General features: G+C 39.2%; 2 protein-coding genes across 2 annotated transcripts in view; both read left to right on the top strand.

Moving 5' to 3' along the window:
* LOC145858671 (NLR family CARD domain-containing protein 3-like) overlaps window positions 1-2,602 on the top strand; it is a 9,361-nt gene extending 6,759 nt beyond the window's left edge. The window contains exons 3-4 of the mRNA XM_082957463.1: window positions 1-1,606; window positions 1,883-2,602. The exon at window positions 1-1,606 is cut by the window's left edge and continues 192 nt beyond it. Of these exons, the coding sequence (XP_082813589.1) occupies window positions 1-1,606; window positions 1,883-2,072 (1,796 nt within the window). The 3' untranslated portion in view covers window positions 2,073-2,602. The remainder of the gene's footprint in view (window positions 1,607-1,882) is intronic.
* The window catches only part of LOC145858670 (stonustoxin subunit beta-like), a 10,624-nt gene continuing 3,113 nt past the window's right edge, over window positions 2,490-10,000 (top strand). The window contains exon 1 of the mRNA XM_082957460.1: window positions 2,490-2,500. Within this exon, the coding sequence (XP_082813586.1) occupies window positions 2,490-2,500 (11 nt within the window). The remainder of the gene's footprint in view (window positions 2,501-10,000) is intronic.

Below are 10,000 nucleotides of genomic sequence, written 5' to 3'. Positions count from 1 at the left end.
CAACAACCAGGAAACAAGCAAGACCAGAGACTGCAATCAAATGTAACGACATCTTCAAACCCTTAACTGGACAAGACAAACTCATCAGAACTGTGCTGACAAAGGGAGTCGCTGGCATTGGAAAAACAGTCTCTGTGCAGAAGTTTATTCTGGACTGGGCTGAAGGAAAAGCAAATCAGGATGTCCAATTTGTATTTTCATTCCCTTTCCGGGAGCTGAATTTGATGAGAGAGGACAAACACACTTTCATTGAACTTCTCAATCACTTCTCAATGGAAACCAAACAATCAAGAATCTCCAACTACGGCAAGTACAAAGTTCTGTTCATCTTTGATGGTCTGGATGAGTGTCGACTGCCCCTAGACTTCCAGAAGAACAAGATCTGTTGTGACGTCACAGAGTCAACCTCAGTGGATGTTCTGCTGACAAATCTCATCAAGGGAAATCTGCTTCCCTCTGCTCTCCTCTGGATAACTACCCGACCTGCAGCAGCCAATAAGATCCCTTCAGGGTGTGTTGACCAGGTGACAGAGGTACGAGGGTTCAATGACCCACAGAAGGAGGAGTACTTCAGGAAGAGATTCAGTGATGAGGACCTGGCCAGCAGAATCATCTCACACATAAAGACATCAAGGAGCCTCCACATCATGTGCCACATTCCAGTCTTCTGTTGGATTTCTGCAACAGTCCTTGAACACATGCTGAAACACAAGAGAGAGGAGATGCCCAAGACTCTGACTGGGATGTACACACACCTTGTGGTGTTTCACACCAAACAGAAGAATGAAAAGTATATTGGGAAAGAAGAGACAGGTCCACATTCGAATAACGAGAGCATTCTGTCACTGGGAAAATTGGCTTTTCAACAGCTTGTGAATGGCAATCTGATTTTCTATGAAGAAGACCTGAAAGAGGCTGGCATTGATGTCAATGAAGCCTCAGTGTACTCAGGATTGTGCACACAGCTCTTTAAAGAGGAATGTGGGCTGTACCAGGACAAGGTGTACTGCTTCGTGCATCTGAGCATTCAGGAGTTTCTGGCTGCTGTATATGTGTTCCTCTCATTCAACAACAACAATGAGAATCTAATGGACAAACAGCAATCAACGTCCAGGAACTTTTCTGCGAGGATCAGACTAAGGCGTAAAGTTACTTTCTACAAGAGTGCTGTGGATAAAGCCTTACAAAGTGAGATGGGAAACCTGGACCTTTTCCTCCGCTTCCTTCTGGGCCTCTCACTGGAGTCCAATCAGAAGCACTTACAGGGTCTACTGACGAACACAAGAAGCAGCTCAAAGAGCCATGAAGAAACAGTGAAGTACATCAAGGAGAAGATCAGGGAGAATCCCTCTCCAGAGAGGAGCATCAATCTGTTCCACTGTCTGAATGAACTGAATGACCATTCTCTAGTGGAGGAGATCCAAAGCTACCTGAGTTCAGGTAGTCTCTCAGAAGACAACCTGTCACCTGCACAGTGGTCAGCTCTGGTCTTTGTGTTGCTGACTTCAGAAAAGGAGCTGGATGTGTTTGACCTGAAGAAATTCTGCAGATCAGAGGAAGGTCTTCTGAGGCTGCTGCCAGTGGTCAAAGCCTCCAGAGCTGCTCTGTGAGTAAATAAAATGACATCATCTGGAAGAATCATCTGGAAGAAATATTCAGTTTAGAGAAAAATATATATTATAATATGTATATAATGAAAAACATATTGAATGAATGCATTGATTTTCACATTAGTATAACAATATGACCATACAATTCTAGCTGACGGAAGATGAATCTATATGTTGTTTGAGAGAATAAACCAAATGCATCTGACATTGTCCTTCTACACTACTCGTTAATTAACAGTGTGTTTGTGAAGTCATGATGATATCTTTGTCAGGCTGTCAGGGTGTGGAGTCTCAGAGGAAGGCTGTGCTGCTCTGGTCTCAGCTCTGAGGTCAAACCCCTCACACCTGAGAGAGCTGGATCTGAGTAACAATGACCTGAAGGATTCAGGAGTAAAGCTGCTCTCTGCTGGACTGGGGAATCCCCACTGTAAACTGGAGACTCTGAGGTCAGTATTCCTGTAGTTGGTCAACAAGTGATAACTGTTCACCAGATCCACATGTGTTTACCAGGCACACATAGTCCACACCATACACCGTTTAGAAATGAAAGCACTCTGTGTATCTAAATCTCCTACTTGAAAAAGTTGTAAATATTTTGACAAATTCACTTATATTGTATTAAAGTAGTCATACGTTTAGTATTTGGTCCCATATTCCAATCCTGCAGTGATTACATCAAGCTTGTGATTCTATAAAATTGTTAAATTCATTTGCAGTTTGTCTTGGTTGTGTTTTAGATTATATTTTTCCTAATAGAAACTGAATGGTGAATAATGTCCTGTCATTTTGGAGTCACTTCACTTGTATTGTCAGTAAGAATAGAAGATGTTTCTGAAAACTTCTACATTCATGTGGATGCTACCATGATTATGAATAATCATGAATGAATCGTGAACAATGACGAATAACAAAGTTATAGAGGCACAAAGATCATACCCCCTCTGCTATTGGTATTGGTGAGAGGTTAGCATGTTTTGTTGTAGGCTCTGTTATTGGTAATGGTGAGAGGTTAACATGTTTTGTTGTAGCCTCTGTTATTGGTAATGGTGAGAGGTTAGCATGTTTTGTTGTAGCCTCTGTTATTGGTAATGGTGAGAGGTTAGCATGTTTTATTGTAGCCTCTGTTATTGGTAATGGTGAGAGGTTAGCATGTTTTGTTGTAGCCTCTGTTATTGGTAATGGTGACAGGTTAGCGTGTTTTGTTGTAGCCTCTGTTATTGGTAATGGTGAGAGGTTAGCATGTTTAGTTGTACCCTCTGTTATTGGTAATGGTGAGAGGTTAGCATGTTTTGTTGTAGCCTCTGTTATTGGTAATGGTGAGAGGTTAGCATGTTTTGTTGTAGCATCTGTTATTGGTAATGGTGACAGGTTAGCAAGTTTTGTTGTAGTCTCTGTTATTGGTAATGGTGAGAGGTTAGCATGTTTTGTTGTAGCCTCTGTTATTGGTAATGGTGAGAGATTAGCATGTTTTGTTGTAGCCTCTGTTATTGGTAATGGTGAGAGGTTAGCATGTTTTGTTGTAGCCTCTGTTATTGGTAATGGTGAGAGGTTAGCATGTTTTGTTGTAGCCTCTGTTATTGGTAATGGTGAGAGGTTAGCATGTTTTGTTGTTGTCTCTGTTATTGGTAATGGTGAGAGGTTAGCATGTTTTGTTGTAGTCCCTGTTATTGGTAATGGTGAGAGGTTAGCATGTTTTGTTGTAGCCTCTGTTATTGGTAATAGTGAGAGATTAGCATGTTTTGTTGTCACCTCTGTTATTGGTAATGGTGAGAGGTTAGCATGTTTTGTTGTAGCCTCTGTTATTGGTAATGGTGAGAGTTTAGCATGTTTTATTGTAGCCTCTGTTATTGGTAATGGTGAGAGGTTAGCATGTTTTGTTGTAGCCTCTGTTATTGGTAATGGTGACAGGTTAGCGTGTTTTGTTGTAGCCTCTGTTATTGGTAATGGTTAGAGGTTAGCATGTTTAGTTGTAGCCTCTGTTATTGGTAATGGTGAGAGGTTAGCATGTTTTATTGTAGCCTCTGTTATTGGTAATGGTGACAGCTTAGCGTGTTTTGTTGTGGCCTCTGTTATTGGTAATGGTGAGAGGTTAGCATGTTTAGTTGTAGCCTCTGTTATTGGTAATGGTGAGAGGTTAGCATGTTTTGTTGTAGCCTCTGTTATTGGTAATGGTGAGAGGTTAGCATGTTTTGTTGTAGCCTCTGTTATTGGTAATGGTGAGAGGTTAGCATGTTTTGTTGTAGCCTCTGTTATTGGTAATGGTGAGAGGTTAGCATGTTTTGTTGTAGCCTCTGTTATTGGTAATGGTGAGAGGTTAGCATGTTTTGTTGTATCCTCTGTTATTGGTAATGGTGAGAGGTTAGCATGTTTTGTTGTAGCCTCTGTTATTGGTAATGGTGAGAGTTTAGCATGTTTTATTGTAGCCTCTGTTATTGGTAATGGTGAGAGGTTAGCATGTTTTGTTGTAGCCTCTGTTATTGGTAATGGTGACAGGTTAGCGTGTTTTGTTGTAGCCTCTGTTATTGGTAATGGTTAGAGGTTAGCATGTTTAGTTGTAGCCTCTGTTATTGGTAATGGTGAGAGGTTAGCATGTTTTGTTGTAGCCTCTGTTATTGGTAATGGTGACAGCTTAGCGTGTTTTGTTGTGGCCTCTGTTATTGGTAATGGTGAGAGGTTAGCATGTTTAGTTGTAGCCTCTGTTATTGGTAATGGTGAGAGGTTAGCATGTTTTGTTGTAGCCTCTGTTATTGGTAATGGTGAGAGGTTAGCATGTTTTGTTGTAGCCTCTGTTATTGGTAATGGTGAGAGGTTAGCATGTTTTGTTGTAGTCTCTGTTATTGGTAATGGTGAGAGGTTAGCATGTTTTGTTGTAGCCTCTGTTATTGGTAATGGTGAGAGGTTAGCATGTTTTGTTGTAGCCTCTGTTATTGGTAATGGTGAGAGGTTAGCATGGTTTGTTGTAGCCTCTGTTATTGGTAATGGTGAGAGGTTAGCATGTTTTGTTGTAGCCTCTGTTATTGGTAATGGTGAGAGGTTAGCATGTTTTGTTGTAGCCTCTGTTACTTTCACTGTCATTATTATTCATGATTCATTCATGCTTTTTCTTAATCATGGCATCATCTGGATTAATTTTGTAGTGTTTATAAACATGTTATCTACTAACTTATAAAGAAAGTTACTCCAGTCAACATCCACCTTTCAGTTACAATTTGGCAAAACATAACCCAAAACACAACCAAAACAAACTGCAAATGCTATCAACGAGTTTGAGTCACAAGCTTGATGTTGTCATTCCGTTCAAGAAATATTGGACCAAATGTTTAACTTTTTACTACTTTAATATACTATGAGTGAATTGGTCAGAATACTTATGACTTCTTCAAATGGGGGGACTGGAGACAACAAGTGCTTTCATTTCAGATATGTATTAAAATATCCTCAAATAAAAGGTGACATTATATACTGTCACCTCATATGAAACATTTGATCTGAAATCCAAAATGTTGGAGTATAGAACCACATTTAAAATGTTATCTTCCCTGTCTAAATAGATATGGTGTGGACTGTATACTCAATACAATCTAAATCTGATACCTCACTGTCTGTATTTTGACTGATACTGCTTATTAAACTGGTCTGGTCAGTCTACTCAAATATTTGTTCTATACATTTTTCTCTCTACAAGTAATATTATGAACATTTATAATAATGATACATTGATTTATGAATAGATATGGAAGGTTTTAGGACACTGATGTATCTGAATATGTTAAAAAAATATACTGCCACTACTTTCACCACCAAAGAATAGCAGTGTGATTTTAATATGATTTGACTCTTTGCAGGCTGTCAGGCTGTCTAGTCACAGAGGAAGGCTGTGCTTCTCTGGTCTCAGCTCTGAGGTCAAACCCCTCACACCTGAGACAGCTGGATCTGAGTAACAATGACCTGAAGGATTCAGGAGTGAAGCTGCTCTCTGCTGGACTGGGGAATCCCCACTGTAAACTGGAGACTCTGAGGTCAGTATTCCTGTAGTTGGTCAACAAGTGATAACTGTTCACCAGATCCACATGTGTTTACCAGGCACACATAGTCTACACCATATGTGTTTGGGCAGTGAAGCTTACCGTTTTAAATGTGGTGCTATGCTCCAGCATTTTGGATTTGAGATACAATGTTTCATATTAGGTGACTGTCCAGAATGTCACCTTTTATTTGAGGTTAATGGTGAGAGGTTAGTATGTTTTGTTGTAGCCTCTGTTATTGGTAATGGTGAGAGGTTAGCATGTTTTGTTGTAGCCTCTGTTATTGGTAATGGTGAGAGGTTAGCATGTTTTGTTGTAGCCTCTGTTATTGGTAATGGTGAGAGTTTAGCATGTTTTATTGTAGCCTCTGTTATTGGTAATGGTGAGAGGTTAGCATGTTTAGTTGTAGCCTCTGTTATTGGTAATGGTGAGAGGTTAGCATGTTTTGTTGTAGCCTCTGTTATTGGTAATGGTGAGAGGTTAGCATGTTTTGTTGTAGCCTCTGTTATTGGTAATGGTGAGAGGTTAGCATGTTTTGTTGTAGCCTCTGTTATTGGTAATGGTGAGAGGTTAGCATGTTTTGTTGTAGTCTCTGTTATTGGTAATGGTGAGAGATAAGCATGTTTTATTGTAGCCTCTGTTATTGGTAATGGTGAGAGGTTAGCATGTTTTGTTGTAGCCTCTGTTATTGGTAATGGTGAGAGGTTAGCATGTTTTGTTGTAGCCTCTGTTATTGGTAATGGTGAGAGGTTAGCATGTTTTGTTATAGCCTCTGTTATTGATAATGGTGAGAGGTTAGCATGGTTTGTTGTAGCCTCTGTTATTGGTAATGGTGAGAGGTTAGCATGTTTTGTTGTAGTCTCTGTTATTGGTAATGGTGAGAGATAAGCATGTTTTATTGTAGCCTCTGTTATTGGTAATGGTGAGAGGTTAGCATGTTTTGTTGTAGCCTCTGTTATTGGTAATGGTGAGAGGTTAGCATGTTTTGTTGTAGCCTCTGTTATTGGTAATGGTGAGAGGTTAGCATGTTTTGTTGTAGTCTCTGTTATTGGTAATGGTGAGAGGTTAGCATGTTTTGTTGTAGCCTCTGTTATTGGTAATGGTGAGAGGTTAGCATGTTTTGTTGTAGCCTCTGTTATTGGTAATGGTGAGAGGTTAGCATGTTTTGTTGTAGCCTCTGTTATTGGTAATGGTGAGAGGTTAGCATGTTTTGTTGTAGCCTCTGTTATTGGTAATGGTGAGAGGTTAGCATGTTTTGTTGTAGCCTCTGTTATTGGTAATGGTGAGAGGTTAGCATGTTTTGTTGTATCCTCTGTTATTGGTAATGGTGAGAGGTTAGCATGTTTTGTTGTAACCTCTGTTATTGGTAATGGTGAGAGGTTAGCATGTTTTGTTGTAGTCTCTGTTATTGGTAATGGTGAGAGGTTAGCATGTTTTGTTGTAGCCTCTGTTATTGGTAATGGTGAGAGGTTAGCATGTTTTGTTGTAGCCTCTGTTACTTTCACTGTCATTATTATTCATGATTCATTCATGCTTTTTCTTAATCATGGCATCATCTGGATTAATTTTGTAGTGTTTATAAACATGTTATCTACTAACTTATAAAGAAAGTTACTCCAGTCAACATCCACCTTTCAGTTACAATTTGGCAAAACATAACCCAAAACACAACCAAAACAAACTGCAAATGCTATCAACGAGTTTGAGTCACAAGCTTGATGTAGTCATTCCGTTCAAGAAATATTGGACCAAATGTTTAACTTTTTGACTACTTTAATATACTATGAGTGAATTGGTCAGAATACTTATGACTTCTTCAAATGGGGGGACTGGAGACAACAAGTGCTTTCATTTCAGATATGTATTAAAATATCCTCAAATAAAAGGTGACATAATATACTGTCACCTCATATGAAACATTTGATCTGAAATCCAAAATGTTGTAGTATAGAGCCACATTTAAAATGTTATCTTCACTGTCTTAATAGATATGGTGTGGACTGTATACTCAATATAATCTAAATCTGATACCTCACTGTCTGTATTTTGACTGATACTGCTTTTTAAACTGGTCTGTTCAGTCTACTCAAATATTCATACTATACATTTCTATCTCTACAAGTAATATTATGAACATTTATAATAATGATACATTGATTTATGAATAGATATGGAAGGTTTTAGGACACTGATGTATCTGAATATGTTAAAAAAATATACTGCCACTACTTTCACCACCAAAGAATAGCAGTGTGATTTTAATATGATTTGACTCCTTGCAGGCTGTCAGGCTGTCTAGTCACAGAGGAAGGCTGTGCTTCTCTGGTCTCAGCTCTGAGGTCAAACCCCTCACACCTGAGAGAGCTGGATCTGAGTAACAATGACCTGAAGGATTCAGGAGTGAAGCTGCTCTCTGCTGGACTGGGGAATCCCCACTGTAAACTGGAGACTCTGAGGTCAGTATTCCTGTAGTTGGTCAACAAGTGATAACTGTTCACCAGATCCACATGTGTTTACCAGGCACACATAGTCTACACCATATGTGTTTGGACAGTGAAGCTTACAGTTTTAAATGTGGTGCTATGCTCCAGCATTTGGGATTTGAGATACAATGTTTCATATTAGGTGACTGTCCAGAATGTCACCTTTTATTTGAGGTTAATGGTGAGAGGTTAGCATGTTTTGTTGTAGGCTCTGTTATTGGTAATGGTGAGAGGTTAGCATGTTTTGTTGTAGCCTCTGTTATTGGTAATGGTGAGAGGTTAGCATGTTTTGTTGTAACCTCTGTTATTGGTAATGGTGAGAGGTTAGCATGTTTTGTTGTAGCCTCTGTTATTGGTAATGGTGACAGGTTAGCATGTTTTGTTGTAGTCTCTGTTATTGGTAATGGTGAGAGGTTTGCATGTTTTGTTGTAGCCTCTGATGTTGCTAATGGTGATAGGTTAGCATGTTTTTTTGTAGTCTCTGTTATTGGTAATGGTGAGAGGTTAGCATGTTTTGTTGTAGCCTCTGTTATTGGTAATGGTGAGAGGTTAGCATGTTTTGTTGTAGCCTCTGTTATTGGTAATGGTGAGAGGTTAGCATGTTTTGTTGTAGCCTCTGTTGTTGCTAATGGTGATAGGTTAGCATGTTTTGTTGTAGTCTCTGTTATTGGTAATGGTGAGAGGTTAGCATGTTTTGTTGTAGCCTCTGTTATTGGTAATGGTGAGAGGTTAGCATGTTTTGTTGTAGTCTCTGTTATTGGTAATGGTGAGAGGTTAGCATGTTTTGTTGTAGCCTCTGTTATTGGTAATGGTGAGAGGTTAGCATGTTTTGTTGTAGTCTCTGTTATTGGTAATGGTGAGAGGTTAGCATGTTTTGTTGTAGCCTCTGTTATTGGTAATGGTGAGAGTTTAGCATGTTTTATTGTATCCTCTGTTATTGGTAATGGTGAGAGGTTAGCATGTTTTGTTGTAGTCTCTGTTATTGGTAATGGTGAGAGGTTAGCATGTTTTGTTTTAACCTCTGTTATAGGTAATGATGAGAGGTTAGCATGTTTTGTTGTAGCCTCTGTTTGATAATGGTGAGAGGTTAGCATGTTTTGTTGTAGCCTCTGTTATTGGTAATGGTGAGAGGTTAGCATGTTTTGTTGTAGTCTCTGTTATTGGTAATGGTGAGACGTTAGCATGTCTTGTTGTAGCCTCTGTTATTGGTAATGGTGAGAGGTTAGCATGTTTTGTTGTAGCCTCTGTTATTGGTAATGGTGAGAGGTTAGCATGTTTTGTTGTATCCTCTGTTATTGGTAATGGTGAGAGGTTAGCATGTTTTGTTGTAGCCTCTGTTATTGGTAATGGTGAGAGGTTAGCATGTTTTGTTGTAGCCTCTGTTATTGGTAATGGTGAGAGGTTAGCATGTTTTGTTGTAGCCTCTGTTATTGGTAATGGTGAGAGGTTAGCATGTTTTTTTTGTAGCCTCTGTTATTGGTAATGGTGAGAGGTTAGCATGTTTTGTTGTATCCTCTGTTATTGGTAATGGTGAGAGGTTAGCATGTTTTGTTGTAGCCTCTGTTATTGGTAATGGTGAGAGGTTAGCATGTTTTGTTGTAGCCTCTGTTATTGGTAATGGTGAGAGGTTATCATGTTTTGTTGTAGCCTCTGTTATTGGTAATGGTGAGAGGTTAGCATGTTTTGTTGTAGCCTCTGTTATTGGTAATGGTGAGAGGTTAGCATGTTTTGTTGTATCCTCTGTTATTGGTAATGGTGAGAGGTTAGCATGTTTTGTTGTAGCCTCTGTTATTGGTAATGGTGAGAGGTTATCATGTTTTGTTGTAGCCTCTGTTATTGGTAATGGTGAGAGGTTAGCATGTTTTGTTGTAGCCTCTGTTAT

This window comes from Salmo salar, chromosome 01, assembly GCF_965601325.2.
Source record: "Salmo salar chromosome 01, fSalSal1, whole genome shotgun sequence".
Taxonomy (NCBI): Eukaryota; Metazoa; Chordata; class Actinopteri; order Salmoniformes; family Salmonidae; genus Salmo; species Salmo salar.
This window is presented reverse-complemented; position numbering and strand designations above follow the sequence as displayed.